Consider the following 18,879-nt stretch of genomic DNA (forward strand, 5'->3'; position numbering starts at 1 on the left):
TAACCAGAAGTGCCAATGCCACCTCTCCAACAGGTGTCCCAGTGTGGCTATTTAAAATGTAAATTAGGGAGACGTTGCGTCATGACGTCAGCGGGCCGATCTGCATACGTCCCCCTTGATGGACAGTGACGTTGGCCAATGAGAGTGGGAGGGTGGGTAGTGCGGCGTGCGCAGAATGTTGGAAGGCGATACAGTGTATCAGTGACAGCCCCAGTGTTACTGTAGCGAGAAACTGGATACAAGTAACAGAGTCCCTCAGCTCCTCACCACCCCAACCAAGCCTTATACACTTAATAATAGCCGAGACTAAACATTAAGTAAATAGCCAGCTTTTGTTCTCCCTCAACTCCACCACCCCCCCTCCCCTCCTCAAGAGGGTCAAGATGTCGGTTGCCGGCTTGAAGAAGCAATTCCATAAAGCCAGTCAGGTAGGAGACGCCTGCCCTGTGTGTGTGTGTGTGTGTGTGTGTGGAAACTGGCATAGTGTGCTGCATAGCCAGTCTCTCCTTTAATGGCATTATACCCAATAACGGTGCAGCCACAGGTTATGCAAACATGCCTCTGTGCTGCTGGATAGCTTCACTCTTCTATGCAGAGTGCACAATGACATATGCATCTATTTTATAGATAAGAGTACCCCCCCATGACTTTTAATGTGAATTGGGACTCTTCTTCCCCCCACCCCCTCACGCATGATAATTCGTGTACAGACTCTGGGTTATCTTTCACTCCACCCTCTTCCAAATTTAATTTGTGAAATGAATATATTGTCCATACTGCTTCATGCCAGTATGTTAAGCTCTGAGACTGGTGACTAGCAGATCTCAAGGGACTGGGCCTTTTTTTTTGGTTGCTTGCCATCTCACTTAGCGGAGGTTCGGGGTGGGGGGGGGAGCACTTTTACTTCATCTCGCGCTGCATGGAAATGCCCCTGTTTTGAAATTCCTCTTGTATCTGTGTTGCATCAAAGGCAGTAGAAAACCTCTTCACTTTATTTCTTGTGATGTATTGTGGCAATCCATGCATTGTGAAACTGCAATTGTGTGAAGTTAAACGTGTATATGTATTGTCTGTGGTGCCTAGTAATGTTGCATTGGCAGTGATGTTCAGTGTCAGGCGTGCGATGGTTCAGAAACCATTAATGCCAGTGAGAGAACATGCATTTGATGTGCTGATGAAACTGCTGTACTGAGGTGAATGAATGCTTCGTTGAAATGTAGACAAGGATCTTTCTTTTTAATTGTGGTGGTAACGTTTCCTTGTCACAGCCAGTGGAGGTTATGGCGTGCAGTCTGGCACGCAATGCAACACACGTTTTAAGAGGAGCTGTAAACAGATTGACGATAAATCTTGAGCTTGCAGGAGGTGGCTCATAACAGTGAAGTGTGGGTACTGCTGTTTATTGTTGCTTGAGTGAGGTTTACTGAGAATTCAAAATTGTGGCATTGCTAGTAAATATTCCATATTGATGTACTAGTGCTCTTGGGCATTTATTTGTATTTCGATATCTTCATTGCTAATGATCGGAATGTATGAACACCTTGCTACCTTGCCTTATGTAACATCACCTGCATCAAGTAGACAGGTTGAGTTGAGAAAATGAACTGCAAATTGGGGATTTGTTTTTGAAAAGGAGAAGAATAATTTCTGCAGAGGGTTAGTAAAATCGATGTAATTAGTAAAACAGTCACTTCGAATGACCAGATTTATGCCTGCATCCATTTTCCATGATTTATAAGTTGCATTTTATCTTAACAGGAAAGAAAAATCTCCATGCCCCCTGGTAAAAAGGTCACCATCTTATTTTAAAAATGCAATTTGTTTGTGTTATCTTTGTTTGAAATTGGAGTTTGATGTTTGACATACCAATACTTAAGTTCTTGCAAGGCTAGTGAGATATTGGGGCCTGGGTTTGTGTTTTGAAGCTCTGACACTTTTTACATCTTATCCCTTACAGTAAATGAGCAAAATCTAGGGACTGTTAATCCATCTTCGTTCATTGCCCATCTTGCTTGCTTCCTGCTCCGTGCAGGTGCTCGTCAAAGTAATAGCACAATCTGCTTTTGGTCCTATTTATGTTAAAGAGACCACATAGGGAGCAGTGGTGGGCAACCTAGACTAGTGGGTGGACTGCATAAATGCCCTCTTTCATCACAGTGGCCTGCAAGATTGAAACCTGGCTGATCCATGAATAAGATTAAATACAAACCAAATATTTCATAAGGGGTTACAGAAAATGTTTAATCACTCATATCTTAATAAAATTGTTATCAACCTCATATGGTAAAAATAGAATAAGTATTTGTAGGTTGAGCACCGAAGGAGCACGGTAGCACAGTGGTTAGCACTGCTGCTTCACAGCTCCAGGGTCCTGGGTTCGATTCCCGGCTTGGGTCACTGTCTGTGTGGAGTTTGCACGTTCTCCTCGTGTCTGCGTGAGTTTCCTCCAGGTACTCCGGTTTCCTCCCACAGTCCAAAGGTGTGCAGGTTAGGTTGATTGCCCATGCTAAGAAATTGCCCGTTAGTGTCCAGGGATGTGTAGGTTAGAGGGACTAGTGGGTAGAATATGTAGGGATATGGGGGTAGGGCCTGGGTGGGATTGTGTTTGGTGTAAACTCGATGGGCTGAAGGACCTCTTTCTGCACTGTAGGGTTCTAGGGCGCACGGCTCTCACAGTCAATGTTTCGAGCAATCAGCATGTACCTCACTTCACTTGCCCTTGCTCTATGTACATATCGCTTCAGTCATACTGATAGGAAAACAAACTACGCAGACAGAAATCAGCAGAATTTGATAATCCTATGTGTGGGCAACGTTGAAGAAAATGTCTCTTGGGCCTCATGTGCCCTCCCACCCACCGAACTGCAGGTTGCCTATCACTAAAATACAGTACACAAGTGAAGAAATACAAGTAAGTTGCTGACTTGCCTGCAAGGACTGCTTCTTGGCCTGACCAATGTGAGAACCTGTTTAGAACAGGGTGGAGGAAAGCGGTGGGGAATGGGCAACTAGTTGGGTTATTGTTGAAAGCAGAAGCAGGTCATCCTGTTGGGATTGAAGGGGTTATGGCACCATAAATCCATAATGAAAAGACGATTAGGGGAAGAGAAGAAATACAAGAGGGTTGGTAACCTTATATAGCACTAGAAAGGAAGAACCAAATTATCTAGTTGGTTGAATGAAAGAATAGAAGAGGAGGCCACTTGGTGTTGATTATCAGAAGGTGATAGCGGAGCATATCGCAGAAAGATGCACAAACTATAAGTGATAATTAAACTCGTAATGTAGACTAGGAAAGTAACAGCATACTAGGGAGAAAATTCTTAAATACATAAATTAGAGCTTTTTTGATTACTATGCTTCCAAAAAAGAAGGGAGAAAGAGAAATGGAAAATGCTAGAAAAACTCGGCAGGCTTTGTAGAATCTGTAAAGAGATAGAGAGAGAAACAGAATTAAAGTCCATATGACTCTTCTGAGTTGGACTTGAAAAATTAGCTCTGTTTCTCTCTCCACAGATGCTGCCTGACCTGCTGGGTTTTTCCAGCATTTTCTGTTCTATTGCAGATCTCTAGCATCTGCTGTATTTGTTTTTAATTAAGGAAGTAAGCAGTCCTGGATATAGTTCTAGGAGCTAAATGGAGCAAGTTTCAGTGGGGAAGCATTTCAGAAAACATGATCATAATATTAGCTGGTTTATAGTTATGGATAATGACAAGGAAAATATGCCTACCTTCAGTGAGTTGAAAATGTACTTAGCTGTTTTTTCCAAGATTCTGTTTTTTTACTAAGTTTAGTGTCACCAGTGGGCTTACATTAACACTGCAATGAAGTTACTGTGAAAATCCGCTAGTCGTCACGCTCCAGCACCTGTTCGGGTACACTGAGGGAGAATTTAGCATGGCCAATACACCTAACCAGCACGTCATTTGAACTGTGGGAGAAAACTGGAGCACCTGGAGGAAACCCATATGGGGAGAACATGCAGATTCTACACACACAGTGATCCAAGCTGGGAATCGAATCCGGTCCCTGGCACTGTGTGGCAGCAGCGTTAACCACTGTGCCACAGTGCTGTTGTAAATATCTATTAGCTCAGTACTCTCCAGATTATTGCTACTGTAGTAGGGATTAAGCTGCATGTTCTAATTTGTGCATCATTTTATATAAAGATCTAAGTTCACAACCCTGAAAATCCAAAATAAAGGCAGTAAGTGCTATAAATACTCTGAAGATGTGGTAGCATCTATGGAGAAAGAAAGTGAGTTAAGGTTTCAGGTCAATAACCTTTTAGCAGAAAAGTCTGAACGTGTCTAAACTCCAGCACATTGGTTCTAATCAGTTTGACACTAATAAACAGTTCTATGACAATATATAGCAGCTGATCAACACTCTCCTCTCCTTCTTTGTATGCCAACAGCCAGCTGCCAGCCCAAGATTTTGGGTTGCATTCTGGCACGATAATGCTCAGCATCCTCCTCACAGCTGCATTGATCTGTCTGCTCAAGTCCTGATTTCAGTCTGAAAATCCGCTACTCTGGAATGTCACTTGTCACGAAATTTCAAAATAACTATTTCTGAGAACTTTTTTGTGAATGAGGCTTTCCAGTAGTGGAGTATTTGACATTAGTTTAACAGTTGAGTCTCCAAAACTGTCCAGTCTGTAATAGCAATCGTGTTACAGATGGAAAATTCCTGATGGATTTGCAAAATTGTTTCAAAATCCTGTGAAAATCTAAAATTTTCGTGTAAACTATGTTCTAAAACAAAAGCTGAAAAGCTGGAAGCTCAAGTGCATGTGAAATATCATCCAGTGGTCTGGTCCATGTAGCATATCGTAGAATCCTGTTTTTACTCCAGCATTCTCAATGTATGGCAAACTGAAAAAAAGAACACTATGTTCTCAATATTGCTGAAAATAGTATTTTTTTTTGTCTTGCGCTCATTCTTATGTTTGGATGAGGAGTGCAAGACGAATAGCTTTGGCAACCTGTGTCCCTTTTCAAGAATGTGTTCACACTTTCACTTACCATGCAAGTGGAACTAATTCTGTCTATCACACCTCTAGTCTATATCAGCATATGAAGTGATCCTGACTCATGACTCTGCTGCTTGCACCTGACCACTCAGATGCATGCAAATGCAGTTCGAAGTAACTTGGCGTGTAAAGTTTACTGGTGTCCTCCCACATCTACTTGATTTATTTTCTTACTATTTTGGCTGGGTGAAATTCAGTGTGGAGAATTGAGGGCATATATCTCCCATCTTAGCATCTAAACTCTGTCCTTCAGCCTACTCTGTCACACTATTGAGGCCATTATTGTTGTATGTTATTCCATAGAAAGACTGCTTTTCACAATGTTGTCACACATACTGTGGCAAAGTCTCTTACTTTTGGAAAAGAAGTGAGTGTGTCCTTGAATGCAATGTGGGCATTCGTACACATTCATGTATAGAATTTGCGAGTGAGTTACAAGGTTTATAATTTAATCGGGCACTTCAGATGACAATAAAAGATGTAAAAAAAAGGGACAAACTGTTCAAAACATAATTTCAATCCTGAGATAATTTGTGACCTTGGGTTATGTTCTGTGTTAGTAATATATATTGTGATTTTAAAATCTAAAACCCAAGGTAAAGTTATGTAGTTGGTTTCTCCTGCAAGGGAACTCTATTTTCTCCAGATACTTAAAAGTTTCTCATAAAGTTCTTAAATGCTGTCCATAAATATCACAAACAGAACTTCTCACAACTTTCTAGGGAAGTCAGCTATTTCTGACATTACATCAATGACTACATTTTAAAAATCGTTCTGGCTGTATCTTGTCTTGAGATATCCAAGGCCATGTGCAGCATGATAATCTTAATTATTTTATAAAATGAAACAACCTGATCGTAGCTAGTATTGTCTCTTCTTTTAGGCATTCCATCGAGACTAAGGATGACTTTCTTCCACACTGGTATTGTGGGTCCTGAAGTGACTACACTGCCACAGGTAGCGCAGATAGTGTTTGATGTGGTGGGATCTTAGGACTTTGGTAAGCTCCTTCTACTGTTTGCACTTGGCTTCCTCCTGCGCCTGCCGGACACATTCCGATTTTGCAAATGCTTATTCTCCAGTTTGGGTTGTCTTGAGCCAGAGATTCCCACAAATTTGTGGGGCTGTTTCATTTTTTTCAGGACGGCTTTAAGGATATCTCTGCAATGCTTCCACTTGGGTAGCCGCTTGCCACGATGATTCTCAAAGTAGAGAGCTTGTTTTGGGAGCCTTGTGTCAGGCATGTGGATAATATGGTCCAGTTTTAGTTGATTATCCATAACGGTGCCTGAGAGGGAACACTGATATTGGATTGCCTGTCTTGCCACTGAATTTTCAGGACTTTGAAACAATCGCTGGTGACATTTCTCCAGGGATTTAAGGTGTCTGCTGTACATTGTCCATGTCTCTGGCACATACAGGAGAGCTGGTAGAACTGCAGCCCTGTAGACCATGAACTTAGTACAAGATTTGTGGTCTTTATCTCAAACACTTTCTTCCTCAGGCTGTGCTGGCACACTGGAGGGATAGTTTCATTGTTGATGTCTACTCTTGTTCAGAAGAGGCTTCCAAGATATGAGAAATGACTCAAGTTGTCCAATGGTTCACTGTGGATATTGATACTTGGGGGCTTGTGTTGTGCAGTGGGAGCAGGCTGGCAAAGGACCTTTATCCCAGATGTTTAGCCTAAGGCCCATTCTTTCATATGCCTCTGTGAATGTGTTGACAATAACTTGGAACTTGACCTCCTATGTGTGTGCATATGCAAATGTCATCAGTGCACTGCAGTTCGATGACAGAGGTTGGGTTGACCTTGGTTCTAGAATGGAGGTGTCGTAGATTGAGTATCTGCCCACTGTCCTGTTAAGAAGCTCCTCTCTAGCGGGGAGCTTCATAGAGATGGTGTAGAGTGCTGTGGTGTGGAAGATGGGAAAGAGTGTTGTTGTGATGACAGTTTTGCTCGACCCCAATTTGCATTTGTTTTGAGTCAGTGGTAGTTCTGTTGGTTTGGATGTCATCGTGCAGCAGGTGGAGGACAGTGATGAGGTTCTGAGAGCAGCCAAATTGTGGAAGATGTCCCTTAGCCACTCCTGGTTGATAGAGTTGAAGAAATTGGGTTGCAGTTGCTCTGTGCATTTTTCTTGCACTTGCCTTGCCATGAAGATCATGTCTACTGTCCCTCTTGGTGGACCGAATCCACACTGTGACTCTAGTCGGAACTCTTCAGCCATGGAGCAAAAGCAATTAAGAAGGGCTCTTTACAATGACCCTCCCTGTGATAGGCAACAGAAATACCCCTCTATAATTACCGCAGCTATTCTTGTCTCTTTTTTTTGCAGGTGGTCCCAATAACAGCAGCTGAGATCCCCTAACATGCTCACTTTCCAGGTGAAGGAGATGAAGTCATGCATTATGCCAAGAGTACATTTCCACCATATTTTAATATTTTAGTGGGGATTCCATGTGTGCCAGTGGTCTCATTAGTTCTTGGCTGTTGAGAGGCTATGTTGTGCTGGGATGATGGTGGTCAGCATGCTGTGGGATGTGGTCAGACGTGCCTATGCTGGAGATTGAAGGTGTCTTCACAATGCTCCTTTCAATGAGCACAGAGTACCTCTCTGCATTTGATTAGCACCATTCCATTCCTAGCTCTCACTGGAGGCAGGTCCTTGGGTGCTTGTGCTATACATGGTCTTGACTATCCTGAATAATCCTCGCAAGTTCTTGCTGGATTTCCTGCACTCTTTCCACCTGTCATCTGTTCATGGGTCTTTTCTTGGACCTCTGCCTTCATTTGTCTCTGGACCAGTTTTCTTTCCCTCAAATTTTGGCGGTGTTTCCGGTGCAGGAATGCTTTGTGCTTGTGATTTAGTCGCTAATTTTGTGCTGAGTTGAACACCACAAGATCTTGTGATTAATTGCCTTGGCAATTCTATTTGGATTTTACTAAGATATCTTCAGTTATATGGATAGATTGAAGAAGTTGTGACTCTTCTCCTCATCTTGGAATAAGGAAGTTTGAGAGAATATTTGATAGAAGTGTAAATAAAAAGATGAGGGTTTCTGTATAGAATCGAGAAACTATCATTGGCTGAAGTCATTGAGAAATAGAGGGCATACATCAAAGACAGCATGAGGGAAAGCTTACACAGTTGATGCTTATATGAAATGGAAAGAATTGTCTTTTATGTGGTTCCTTCCATGGGTACGTCAAAGCATTTTACAGCCAATGAAGTACTTTTGAGTTGTGTTTACTGTTGAAATGTACTTATATAGCAGGCTGCGTGCTTTGCTATTTAGGTGACTTATAGGTTGAGGAATCAATCTCTGCCAGAACATGGCAGGTAGTCTCCCTGTTCTTTGAAATAATTTGATAGGATCTTTTACATCCATCTGAGAGGACAGACAGGGGAAGCTGTGTTTAATTTCTCAGAGACAGAGCACATCCAGCAATGTGATGTTATCCCTCAGTACAGCACTTAGTGAAGGATTTTAGCCTTCCGTTTTGTGTTCGATTCCTGCATTGAGACTTGAATCGGAAACCTCTTGACTCGGGTGTGAATGCTACATGCTGAGTCATGACTGATGCACCGAATACAGTACCTGAAAGGATGGTGAAGGCAGATTTGATGGTAGTTTTCAAAACGGAATTGGAGAAGTACCTGAAGGGGGAAAATAGAAATTGCAGGGCTACGGGGAAAATGGCAGAGTGGGGAGCAGCTAAATCGCTCCTGCGGAGAACCAGCTGGCCTTGATGGACCAAATGGCCTCTTGTAAAAGCCTTATGAATAAAGTTTGAACAGATTGGGCCTATACCATAAGATGTAAGGGCAAAGGTAGGCCATTGAGCCTTCTCCATCGTTCAATAAGATCATGACTGATCTGATGTGATAACCCTCAAACTCCACTTTCCCATCTGATCCCTGTAACACTTGATTTCCATACTGATTAAAAATCTATCTCGGCCTCAAATGACTGAGCCTCTGCAGTAAAAAAAAATTCCACAGATTCACTGCCCTCTAAGAGAAGAAATTCCTTCCCATCACTGTCTTGAATGGGTGTCCCCTTACGCTGAGATTATGCCCTTTGGCCTACAATGGGAAACAACCTCTCAGTGTCTAATATTGCATTGAAGTCTAGACAGAATAAGGGTGATCTCACGGAAACAAGCAAGAACCTGAGTGGGCTTGATAGCGCAGACACTCGAAGGACGTTTCATCTTGTGGGGGAAACTAGAAGTGGGAGGGGCGCAGTTTCAGAATAAGTCGGAGGCAAGAAGAAATTATTTTCTCTTGAGGTTGTTAGTTTGAGTTCACAGTAAGCAGCTGAGGCTGGGGCATTATGCAAGGCTGAGTTAGATAGATTTTTGACAGATAAAGAAGTCAAGGGTTTGGAGGAGGGAGGGGTGGCAAACAGGAAAGTAGAATTGAGACCACAACCAGATCAGTCGTGACCTTATCGAATGGCATAACAGGTTCAAATGGCTGACTTCTGATTTTAAGCCCTATGTTCTATGCTGCAGCTTCTATGATTCTCAGTGGAACAAATCTTAGCACAGCTGATGAAATGTTTGAGAAAAATGGCCCATGGCTTTTTTGAAAATATGACTTGCGTAACAATAGTTAAATGATGTGGCCTATAAGAGATAACAAGTACGTCTTTTCAATGGAATATTACACCCTACATAATATACTGAAAGAAAGTCCTTTAAAGCACTTAGCTCCATCACTGAAATTTCCATGGAGATGTGCTAATAATAAATCATCATACATAGTATATGCTTTGGCCACACTTCAGCCTGATTTAATGAAGGACAAAAGTGTTGCAAGTAATCAGTGGTATTCAGACTATTTTTCATTTTCACATTACTCAGTAAGACATTGCGATAGAACTAGGAATCATATATTTGTTTCAGTTTCCTAAATATATCTTTGTTTAACTTAATTCCTCCTCTTGGCTGGCATCCTGTCCGTCAACAATTTTCCTGACCTTTTCCCTACGCCGTAGTTGTAGTCTCTTCACAGCATCCCACCCCTGCTACCCTCTCTCGCTCCCCTGGCGTGTTTGGCTTGCCTTGTATCCAATCAACTTAGCACCTGCCCATTATCTACCTGCATTTCCATCCTTATTGAATATTGTTTCTGCTGTTGAAGCAGTTGGCTGTCCATCCACACTTCTCTGTCTAGTCCACTTATTTGTTATTTGACCATGTTATGTTCCTGTTTGCTGAACTGGCTGCTTTGTTTCTGTCTGAGTTGTAGGCTGTCTCTGCCACCAGATTTGTTTTCCCCAGAAGGTGCTCCATCTCAGCCACCATCAGTTCCAGTTTCCCCCTCTCAAGAAACAGAGTCTCGACCACTACTCTGCCGTGTTTACTGGTTTATCCAGTAAACTTAATCCGTGACCACTCCCACCTAGAAGGACAAGGGCCGCAGACACATGGGAACATCACCATCTGCAAGTTACCATGCATCCTGACTTGGAAAAGTATCGCCATTCCCTTGCAGTCGCTGGGTTAAAATCCTGGAATTCCCTACCTAATGGCATTGTGACCTAACTCGCAACATGTGGACTGCAGCATTTCAAGAAGGTAGCTCACCACCACCTTCTCAAGGGCAACTAGGGATGGGCAATAAATGCTAGCCAGCCAGTGATGCCCATGTGCCACAAATTAATAAAGAAAAATCATGTTCAACACAGTCATCCAGGAACGTGTTGGAATTGCAGCCCGAATCCAAAACTGGCGACCTTGAAAGATGCAGATATGAAAGATTTCATCATTATTTGTCACACGCTATTAACAGCACTCAAATATTCTGGAGCCAACCTTTACATTCAGAATATTGCTGCCAAAATATTGTCCTTCCCATTGCAAAACAAAAACCTGCTTTTAAGAGAAAGCACCAAGCTCAAAAACAGACATCAGAGTTCACACACCTCTCCTCCTTTTTAAGGCCATATAATGAAGGCCATTGATAACATAAACTGCTGGAGACACATTTCTGTTTTCTACAATTACAATCATGTCCCTTCTTAGTGCAAATGTATTTCTGTGGGAGTAATGCAGACATGTGGCAAGCCATTTATTGTCTGGGTATGAGCAAGCTGAGTAGCTTTCCGTATCGACTTAATGTGTATTGTCCTCCTCTTATTGAAGTCTTTGCCATTCCCCAAAAGCAGCAAGCCACTTCCTGACCACTCCAATATTCAGCCTCATCAGGGCACATTATCTGGCCATTATCTCTGCTTGTGAGAGCTTGCTGTGCACAAATTGGCTGCCTCATTCCTACAGTGACTGCACTTCAAAAGTACTTAATTGGCTCTAAAGCACTTTGGGTCATTTTGAGATCATGAAAGGCATTGAATAAATGCAATTATTTTGTTGTGGACACTGGACAGTTTATATTCATTTCTATTATGTTCAGCTTTTCCTGGAGTATATGGGATCAAATTCCCTGAGTCCCCTAGGAATTTAAAAAAAAAGTAAGCTACAGAACAGAAAATCTAATCAGCTTTCACTAATAGATTTTACAAAACCATTTATAAAAATGTCACTGGTACATTGTTTTGGTTATTGTAGGTGCAATTTCTAATTACATTTCACTAAAGATTCCATGAAGGTTAATCTCTAAAATGTACAGATAAGATATAGATTATTCTGATGTTCAAAAATAAGTTGACCAGGAAAGCAGAATTAAAATCTAATGGAAAATTATTTTATATAGTGCAAATGTCAACATCGACAAGATTGTAGTATTTTGTTCAGAATTTTTTTTTCTAATTTTCAAAATGGGTAACCAGCATGGCAAGGAGCAAGGGGTTAGCTTAATGCCGCATGAACAACTCAGTTGATGGTTTGCCAACCTAAACCATCAATAAGACCATAATCTTTCATCAGAATTATACACTAAATGTTTAATATGTCATCCTCTCAAAGCAGGAATCTTTGAACGTTAAGGAAGTGATATTCTTCAATATCTTGGCTCTTTGTTCATTGTATCACTTGTATCCTCCTCCAATTCTCTTCCAGTTCAATTTGGTAATTTGCCACAAGACCAGGTACCTCCCCACAGCTCAGGTTGTTTTGCCTTCCCATCGCTGATCCAACTTTGCACCCCACTTACCCAAGGGACCGATTTTTCTCTAGTCTTTGCCATGCGCCATTGTGCAATGCCAGTCTGCTACAATATGGTCTGAGATCCAATATCAGTGTCCACTGGAACTCGCCATTCAGTGAGAGAGTTGTGCACAAGCCTTTTGTATTTTGAAACCAACCATGTGTTATTTTCTGATGAATGGTGTAAATTACGACTTACACGCTCACTGTATGCTGTAGAACAGCATAAAATTTCATAAAATGTGCTGGCTGTTGCTAGTTGCCTGGATATAAATCTAACAAGTGTGTTCAGCAAGTTGATTTGATGCATCTAACGTGTGGGTGAAGAGTTTGTTTGCTTTCTACCTTTGTGTGCTAATTTGTTTCATTTTCAACCTGGTTGGCTAGCAGCAATTTGATAAGGAAAACCAAATGTGTTAGTCCTTCCATGTTAGTGTGCAGCCTGTCCATTGATAAGTCCTCAACTCTACCTTCTAATGGAGATGCATGGAAATTGGGTCCCTTGCAGTCCCAGGTGAAAGCTTCAGAGAAACTCTGAAGAGATTTGGCCCCCAGGCATTTGGTACGTGAATATGTGAACATCAACTGACACTCATGAACCATACTTTCAGCTGTGGTCCAATTCTTACACTACCTTGTGGATATGTTGAGAAAGTTGGGAGTAAACTCTGACCAAACATCTGGAGTGGAGCTCAAAGGAAAACTTGTCTATGAATAGGTCATCTTTCCAACAACTCTGATAACATTATCAGTGCTCATTATATTGCCAAATGTTACTTTAGCCAATTAATTGCTTTTGTCGTTGCTCTGCAGCCAGAACAGCAAGAGATAAATTATCATTCATTGCAATTCAGTTTGTTGATGGATAAATGTTGTCCCAGTCGTCAGGAATCCTGTCATTTCTTTCAGTAGTGCCGAGGAGCCTCTGGCATAGGCAGGTGGAACCTAGGTTTAATGCTTCATTGAAGTGTCTGTAGCTCCATCATTGCAGCACTGAAGTGTTGGAGTCCCTGAAATAGGAATTGAATTAAGAACTAATACTACTGAACCAATCTGATAGTTCATATTGAAATATTCCTCTGTCATAGTGTGAAAATGAGTATATGTGTGTGGAGTGCCATTTTATCTTTTGATCCTAATCTTTGTGTGCATTTAACTGCAGCAGGAGGCCATTCGGCCCATCAAATCTGCACTGACCACAATCTCACCCAGGCCCAATCCCCATCACCCCATACATTTACCTTAGCTAGTCCCCCTGACACTAAGGGGCAATTTACCATGGCCAATCCCCCTAACCTGCACATCTTTGGACTGCCGGAAGAAATCGGAGCACCCGGAGGAAACCCACACGGACACAGGGAGAACATGCAAACTTCACACAGACAGTGACCCAAGCCGGGAATCGAACCCGGGTCCCTGGCACTGTGAGGCAGCAGTGCTAACCACTGTGCCACCGTGTCTCAATGCCTCAGGAAAAACAGCTGCAACAGGACAGATCACTAGTGCAGCAGTTTGCATTATAGAAACATTTTGTGTGTGTTACTCCTGTGCCAAAAACTGTACGTTACATAAATAATGTACCCTAAGGTGTCTTAGTTTCAATTGTGTAATGATGTGTGCAGTTTCTCAGAGAATGTATTTTGTTACAGACTTTAAGGCAGTAACACTAATGCATGATGTTCAGATGCTATACAAGATACTTAACTTGCATTAGTGCGACAACTGTGTAATGACCAGCAGTTTTCTGATACCAAGCCATTAACTTTAACCGATTCACAAGAGAAAATCTCATGCTCAGAGAGCTGCAATTTATTTCTTTTATCCTGAAAAATAGTGCTGGTAGTTAATTTAAATAAATACACAAGTGTTACAACTATTGCAATATGGCATTATAACCATGGATTTATTTTTTTCTGTAACTGAGCTAGCATTGTAACATTTCACCGCAGTGATGGTATAAAAATCATCTCAATTACTTGTAGCTCCCATATTTAACAATACTTAATTGTCTTGCATATGCTACAGAATCCTGACTGGGTAGGGATGATGCATATTTAATATTAAAGTAGCATATTTAATATTTGCAAGGGTTTCAGTTTTGAAATATAAAACATTTAAAATTTTTAATTGTATTGGGCGATTGCGCAAGCCATGTGAGGCACAGTAGTTAGCACTGCTGCCTCACAATGCCAGGGATCCAGGTTTGATTCCCAGCTTGGGTTACTCTGTGTGGAGTCTGCATGTTCTCCCATGTGTCTGCGTGAGTTTCCTCCCACAGTCTGAAAGACGTGCTGGTTACGTGCATTAACCATGCTAAATTCTCCCTCAACATACCCGAACAGGCGCCGGAGTGTGGCGACTAGGGGATTTTCACAGTAACTTCATTGCAGTGTTAGTGCAAGCCTATTTGTGACTCAAATAAATAAACTTTTACAGAAAAAAAAACTAGCATATTGTATTCAAAAGCAAATACTGAATATAAATATATTATTCAGCAGTTTTGAGAATTTGGGTAGGTGAATGATCTTTTGGTGAACCACTGCTCCATTTATGAATCTTAGCATTTAATAAAGACGAGACTTGAATTTACGTAGCACCTTCAATACCTCAGCTCACTTAAGATGCTTTACAGTCAATGAAGTTCTTTTGAAATATTGTCATTGTTTTAATATAGAGAAGTTGACAACTAAAATGGAATTAGCAAGCTCCCACATTCAGTGGTAAGATAAGTGACAAGATAACCAGATATAAATTTTGAGGAATAATTAGTGACCAGGACAATGGGAGAACTCCCCTGCTCTTTAAGTGACTTGGTGGGGCATTGGTTTAATATCTCATTTCCAAAGCTGTGCAGCAATCTGAGCACTGCATTAAGGTGTCGTCTTAGATTGTGTCTGAGCTTCTGAAGTGAGACTTCGGTTTGCGATCTTCTGACTCGAGAGGTGATAGTGCAGTCGGTCTGCCCCGTTGAGTGAAATGTTAGGGGTGCCCTAGACTGCTGTTCCCTCGTGAGTATTTGTAATGACACAAAGGATTAATTTGCTTTACAGAGTTGATGTGAGCCAGAAGAAAATAGACTGCGACTACAGGATAAGAAGATGAGCAATCCTACGCAAATCATAATACTGACAATCTTTGATATTTCTCTCTTTTTACCATCACAAGGAGACAATGCTGTGTAACTTTAATCACTGACATTTTGGGCTAAAAAGAAAATTACAATCTATAGCATAGTACTCCTTTCGTTTCAAGCCTTTTTGCTATTCATGGAAATGATTAGAATGGGCCTCCGTGGCTTTTATGGTATGTTTTAATCAATCCTATTTATGCTTAATATCAGACTTGAGGTTCTTTTCCTCTCTTCCAGTTGTCTAATCACTATTATCATCTTGGGATGAGAGCCTGACTGCCTTCTAATCAACAAACTGGTCATGCTGGGCCAGTTTGTTATAGATGATGTATATATATATAGTACTTTGTTCTATTGTGACTGCTGTTACAGCTATTGCTGAATGAGGTTTAGTACTGAGACTAGGGAACAATGTATTGCTTCGACTTGATTCTGCATCTTTCCAGGAAGTTGCTACACACGCGTGGTAATTCACACTTGGCCTACCTCAGCTGATCAATCACTGTATTGATCTGAAGTAGAAATACTTTATTGTCCCACCTACTGTCAAGGCTTGTGATTCCCTTCGCTTACTGCCATGCTACAGGAGCTTCTTGTGTACGGTTTGACTCACACTTGCTACTATTAAAAAATGCTTATTCTGCTAATAAAACAAAAAATGTTAGGAAGCTTGGGTCAGACCCAAATCCGTGCTGTGTCTGCTCTATCAAACAATTCTTCTCAAGGTGCCTCGCTATTTCTTCTTTGATGACGGATTCAAGCATTTTTCCAACAATAGGCGTTAAACTAATCGGCCTATAATTCCCTGCCTTTTGCCTGCTACCTTTTTTAAACAGCGGTGTAACGTTAGCCGTTTTCCAATCTTCCGGCACTTCCCCGGAATCCAGCGAAGTTTGGTAAACAATCACTAAGGCATCTTCTATCACCTCTGCCGTTTCCTTCAGAACCCTGGAATGCATTCCACCCGGTCCTGGGGACTTGTCCACCATCAGTCCCGCTAGTCGATCAAGCACTACCTCTCTAGTGACAGTAATCGCATTCAGGCCCTCAACTCCTACCATCCTTCTATCTTTAATATCTGGCAAACTATTTGCGTCCTCCTCCATGAAGACCGAGGCAAAAAACTTATTTAAGGCCTCAGCCATTTCCTCATCTCCCACCACTAAATCCCCCCTCTCATCCTCTATCGGTCCAACAACTATGTGTATGATGCTGCTCTGAGAAATCAGTATTTCACACTAGTCAAACCAGGTGTTACCTTAAAATCAGTCTGTTTCCTAAGCCTACTGTGATTGTAGAAGTAGAGAAACATTTAGGAGCACCTCATGTATCTAATGCGGTCAGTGAATTGCCTAATACATAAAACACGGGGGAAAAAGAAGTTGATTTTAAATCAGAAGTTGAATTGTTATTTTGTTCAACTTCTGACGCACTGCTATATGAAAATCAATGCAAACATTTCGTAGCACCTTCTTGGAATGGACTTCCCTGGAAAATATTGATGATTCTTATGCTTTACTTTGCACCGGCAGTATTATGCTCACACTAGATATTATGAGCCTTTAATTTCAAGAGAGACCTCACACCACTTATTTTTGAAGTGTTTTGCAACTAGCCTTTTCTCTTAATTTTCTTAATGTGATTTCTGATCATTTTACTCAGCTATTTCTCCTGCATTAAACATTGGTTGTGTCTGAACTGCTGCATTTTTAGTATCATCACGTTTCAAAATTTTGTTAAGACGTACTATGGCACTAAAAAGTTGCATGTAATTTGTACATCTTGAAAGTCTCAGACCTTAATCCATATAATTGTGTGTCATTTACTCTTTAATTGAAAGAGACAGAAACTGCATCCAGAGTAATCTCTCATTTTCAGTTCCGGACAGCAGAAGTAGATCTTGCCCTTTACTGTTTTCTCAGTGAAACTTCTTTTTTCTCTGTATCCTAAAATTATAATTGCAAATAATGTACTCAACATGGTCTGATCAAGTCATTATGTTGAAAATAAGACATCTTAATATGCTTCTTCAAAACCATGTAAATGAGGTCAACCTGCAGGGATCCTGATCACGTGATACCTCATTGGTAAACTGTCCCATTTTCTCCTAGTTCTCCTTATTTTTTCCACTCCAAGTGTCTGCTTCACAGCTGGTTTAAAAGGATCATCATTGCAGATACCTTGTGATTGATTTTTTTTTGTTTTTAACTCTAGAAGGATCAAATATTTCAAAAACAAAAATACCCTCATTTTGTTCGCACTTCATGAATACTGAGCAAATAAAGGTTTCCTGCATATTATTTAGTGAAGTATACGCTTTAAGGCTCATCGCTTTTGCAGAAGCATATTGAACAACGAGAGTTTATTTTCTCCCCAGCACAGTCGGTATCTGACCACACACAGGAGTATCAAGCACAGTTCATATCTGTGACAGTGATGATGGGATAAGGATTCAATTATACCACGTCATTCATTGGGCAAATCAGAACTTCACATCAGACTCCTTAAATGCATTTCCAGAGCAAAACTTGTAAGTGGTTGAATATAAGTGATGTTTTCAGTATTAATGAACAGTCAAACAGGGCATCTGAATATTAAAGAAGGATCCTTGCTGGAACTATCTAACATTTTCAAGTTTAAGAACATCACTTGGCATTAGTTGTAGAATCCACTTATGAGGTTAGGGCACTTGGTATGAATAAGACCACAGGCAACAGAATTTTGGATGACCTGAAGTTTGGAGAGGGCAGAATTTGGGAGGCTGGCCAAGAGTGTAATGAGATAGTCTAGTGGAAACAAAGGCATGGTTGAGGGTTTCAGCAATAGCTGAGCCAAGGGCTGCAAACGAACTAAACTAGTTTGAAACTTAGTTTAAAAAAAATGAAACTTTCAATAGCACAAGCAAATACATTTGAAAATTATTTCTTCAAGGATGTGCAGGTTAGGTGGATTGCCTATAGTAAATTGCCTCTAGGCATCCAAACTCCTGTAGGTTAGGAAGATTAACGGAGTAGAAGTGTAGGGTTATGGGGACAGGGCACAGGTAAGATGCTCTTTTGGACAGTCAGTGCAGTCCTGATGGGCTGAATTGCCTCATTCTCCCTGTAGCGATTCTAAGGAAAGCTTGAGCATTAAAAGATGGAATGCAACGATTATTGCAGTCGTAAGTTGATTTTAAGAACAATTGTTTACTGTTGTTACTATTCTAGGAAAGCTTTCATAATGTTTAATAAAATTCAACTTCTGACGCACCACTATATGAAAATCAATGCAAACGTTTCGTAGTACCTTCTTGGAATGGACTTCCCTGGAAAATATTGATTAATTTTATACTTTATTTTGCACCGGCAATATTATGTTCACACTAGATATTATGAGCCTTTAATTTCAAGAGAGACCTCACACCACTTATTTATTTCAGAAGTGTGACCTTTTGAGTTTAAAAGTGAATGAGAATAATCTCTTTTTTTTTCTCTGTATCCTAAAATTATAATTGCAGATTTATAGTGGGAATAGGGCAGGATCAGGTAGGAGGTTTCTTTTTTAGTAAGTCTGGCTGATTTGGTCTCCACTGAAGTGGAAAGTTACATCAGGCA

The 18,879-nt window shown here is 41.0% G+C and overlaps 1 protein-coding gene across 3 annotated transcripts in view; it reads left to right on the forward strand.

Annotated features, from left to right (window-relative positions):
• Positions 1-231: 231 nt before the first annotated feature.
• sh3gl3a (SH3-domain GRB2-like 3a) overlaps positions 232-18,879 on the forward strand; it is a 121,242-nt gene continuing 102,594 nt past the window's right edge. For 2 of the 3 annotated variants that reach the window (XM_080214200.1, XM_080214202.1), the window contains exon 1: positions 232-428. In XM_080214200.1, the coding sequence (XP_080070326.1) occupies positions 384-428 (45 nt within the window). In that variant the 5' untranslated portion in view covers positions 232-383. Of the gene's footprint in view, positions 429-5,997; positions 6,037-18,879 lie in introns of those variants that run through there. The other variant, XM_080214201.1, reaches the window with a different exon arrangement.

The sequence above is a fragment of the Carcharhinus amblyrhynchos genome, chromosome 28 (genome assembly GCF_965287045.1).
Source record: "Carcharhinus amblyrhynchos chromosome 28, sCarAmb.v2.hapA, whole genome shotgun sequence".
NCBI classification, from domain to species: domain Eukaryota; kingdom Metazoa; phylum Chordata; class Chondrichthyes; order Carcharhiniformes; family Carcharhinidae; genus Carcharhinus; species Carcharhinus amblyrhynchos.